The sequence below is a fragment of the Blastomyces gilchristii genome, assembly GCF_000003855.2.
Source record: "Blastomyces gilchristii SLH14081 genomic scaffold supercont1.1, whole genome shotgun sequence".
NCBI classification, from domain to species: Eukaryota; Fungi; Ascomycota; class Eurotiomycetes; order Onygenales; family Ajellomycetaceae; genus Blastomyces; species Blastomyces gilchristii.
In genome coordinates, this window is record NW_003101682.1 from 3,839,165 (window position 1) to 3,842,802 (window position 3,638).

General features: G+C 31.6%; 1 protein-coding gene across 1 annotated transcript; it reads right to left on the minus strand.

The window, feature by feature from the left end:
• Positions 1–869: 869 nt before the first annotated feature.
• Positions 870–1,058, minus strand: BDBG_16121 (uncharacterized protein; the record flags this gene model as incomplete). Its single annotated transcript, XM_031724131.1, has 1 exon — positions 870–1,058. The coding sequence occupies one exon, from the start codon at positions 1,056–1,058 to the stop codon at positions 870–872; it is 189 nt and encodes a 62-aa protein (XP_031575847.1).
• Between the last annotated feature and the right edge of the window lie 2,580 nt (positions 1,059–3,638).

The following is a 3,638-nucleotide window of genomic DNA, read 5'->3' on the forward strand; positions in this document are numbered from 1 at the left end:
CATCAAATCTTTGTATATAGAATTTGAAATAACCATGTTCTAGTTTTAGCTGAATTATAGATGAGACTATTTTCTTTTTACATTTAATTGAACAAGATTTTCACTTTGGTTTTGTCTCAAATCTTGAATAATGTATGCTCTTCTTTTGTTTCTGCCAGCTTTCATTTCACTTATTTAAACCAGATTCTTTTGTCTTTCTCTTTATGAAAGATCAGAACACTGTTTTTCAAATAGATCTGCTTAATTCTGAACTCTTTTTTGCAACTGAATCAGTCAATTCATTGCCATGAAGATTCATATGAGCAGGAACTCAATGCAGATGAATTATTAGTTTTGATAATGTCAGTCTTATTAACTGAGTCACACTGACAATTAGAAATTATCCTTGTTGTATAGCAATAGTTGTCAACTGATTTAACAGCACATGTGCTGCGTGTGATGAGAAGAAATAGATGAGTTTCTCTGCTAACTGTGTAGATCTTCTTTTCTCATCTCTGTTCGAATCAAACACATGATAAGTGAATTCCTTATATATTAATTTGAAATGTGAAAAATATAGTTAATAAGTGACTTACAGATCTCTCATTATATTCCATTCTATATATGAAATTCTCTGCAAAAGTAGTGTGTTTTAGAGACAAAGCTAACAGTAGTAGTAGAAATTTTTGAAATGATCTTTTCTCTCTATGACACATTTTTCTCTCTTTCTCTTTATTTGCAATAGTAAGTGCATGAAAGCATTATCTTTGAGAGATAATAAGAGACTTATTCTGATGCTTTCTAGTGATTAAATGTCTTCATAATGCAGCTGCGGTCTCTGTAACTGTCAAGAAAGTCAGGTTAAAGATGAAGATAGCAGTGTTAACAGATCACAGAAGCACTGCTTTTATTGTCACATCTTCTTCTTCTTCTTTTTCTACTTCTCTTGCAGCCGCAGCAGTAGAAGCTGTGCCTTGTAGTGAGATGTTATCTCTTCTGCCAGTTGATTCATCAGTAATCAGTTCTGTCTCTGCTCTCTCTATAACTGTTGCAATACTGTCTTCTTCTTCAATCAACATGATGATGTACAACCTCATGTAATGATTCACAGAGAATCTCAGAGAGAGCTTGATTCTGAAGACAGCAGCTTCAAGAAGTTCAATCTATAGTTTCTCTTCTATGACATGTCTGAGCTCTGCTCAGAATACTGCTGAGTTGAGTCTGCAGAGTTCTGCAGTTTCTTTATCTTCTCTCTGTGAGAAGACTCTGATGTGATCTCTGACTGACACTGTTACTTATCTGTGCTGTGTTAAGAAGCTGAAGCAAGAGAGAATCTTATACATCTACTTCTTCTCTCACTTCTGTTATTTCTGTTATATCTGTAGCAACAACTTCTGTCTCTCTGTAAGTATTATTTCATAAGAAGCTTGGATACTCAAGTAGTGCAGAGTAAGAGTCTTGAAGCTTCAAGTATTAATGAATTCTATCATGACTGAGAAGAGCCCTCTTACTCATCTGTAAAAGAAGATGCAAGTGTGAATCTCTGAGATGAAAAAACACCTCAGAATGATCAGTCTTAAGAAGAAGAAATTAGTCAGTGCTGCTGTTGAAAGTGCTACAGAGATTAATCACTGATTGAAGATAATCTCACTTCAATTAAAGTAGATAAGTGAGATACTTTATAAATTGATAGATTGATACTTTATACATTTCTCATACTCTTCTGCAGCATACACTTCTGTGATGCTGTAGCACTAACTTCACAGCAGATGAAGATATCAGTGTCAGAGACTTTAAAAGTGAAGAATAAGTTTGATAAGAATGAAATTATTAATGAGTAGACTCTGATCTCTCTTTTTACTTTTTCTGTGACCTGTGACTCTATTAGAATAGCAGCAGTCTGTGAGTCAATAATATTAATCTTATTAATTTCAAATATTTCTTTCTCTTAATAACTTCACAAATTTTACACTTGTATAGTCCTATTAAACTTCTAAAAAAATCCTTTGAGAGAAAATAGAAGAAGAGTGCTACAGAGTTTACAAGACACTAACTTATCACAGTGAGATCATCTCTAAAAAACTCTTGTTTTTGAGAAAAATGAGAAGTCTTAAGTTGTTTTTCTTACTCACCATCTCTGATGTACAATGAGACAGTCTCTACTAACTGTCTCATAGCTTAGAATCTCTTTCTCAGTATTTTTTAAATGCTCAAGCAGTTCTTACAAATTGTCTGATGATGAGTAATCTTCTTATTTAATAAGATATTCAAGCTTACTGTAATGTGTTCACTTATTCAATATTTTCTTCCTAAAATATTCAGTATCACTCTCAATCTTAATACTATCTGACTGAGACAGCTCTACTTCAGAATGTTGCTTATAGAGCTTTAAATTGAAGATGTGAAAAACAGGATGAATTGATTTCAATTCTGAGATTAATTTTAACTCATATATCTGCTTACTTATCACTCTTATTACTGAGAAGAGTTCTAGTCACTACTCACTGAGCTTCTTACACAGCCTCATTGTCTTGATATTCTTTGCTGAAAGTAGCACTTGATTCTCTATCAAGAACTTCATTAAAAGATATTTTTAATTATAGTATTCTGTCTATCACTTCTGAGTGTAGCAGATGCTTCTTACTACCTTCTTATTAATTTTATTTAAAAGTTTCAATCTTTCTTTAACTTCTAATAGTGAGAGATACTCTGTTCTCTGTATCTGTTCAATATTCTGACTGTCTATCTTCTTCTTTAAAATGTCATTCACAATGTCACTGAGTAATGAAGAATTATATTCATAATAAGTATAGAAAGAAGATACTTTTAAGATTATATTCTTTGCATTGTTATACATAAATTCAGTAGTCAGAAGATGTTTAAGTCAATCATTCTGATAATATAAATAGAACACTTAAAAATGCTGTTTTAATGTCTGATTCTGATATTCAGTCTGATCATCTGTCTGTGAATGAAATGCAGTGCTGAGAAGATATCTTATTATAAGATAATAGTAAAAAGCTGATCAGTATTTACTGATGAAGAGAGATTCTTAATCTGTTATCAATAATTTCAGAGCATCATGATCACAAATAATAATATCTAAAAATAGATCAGTCAATTCAGAAGCTTTAATCTTTTTATAAGTAGAAATATATTTTATTATCTTTATAAAGCAGTCAATAATGACTAAAATCAAGTTATATTCTTTAACTCTTATCAACTTTAGCAGATCAACTATGAAATTCATTGATAGATTCTGTTATAAGCTCTTTGAAACAGGCAGTAATACTAACTCAGTGTATTACTTATACTATGAGATCTTTATTCTTTAACAGATATTAAATGTCTCAACATACTCTGTAATATCTGCTCAGAGCTTGTCTTAAATATATTTATATTTTAGAAGCTCTTCAGCTTTCTCTAATCTGAAGTACTCAGCATGGAGTTTATCATGATGAATTCTTAATAACTCTTAACACACTGCTCTGCTATAAGGGATAAAGACTGAATTATTTAGCAGTAGCAGTTCATATTCTTCTAGTTATCAGTGACTTGATTTCTTAGCAGTATTGCCCTGCTCAGAGTCTGTCTCTACTAAGATTCAACTAGATTATTTTTTCTTCAACTTCTGAATTCAAGCTGCAGTAGAGATATTC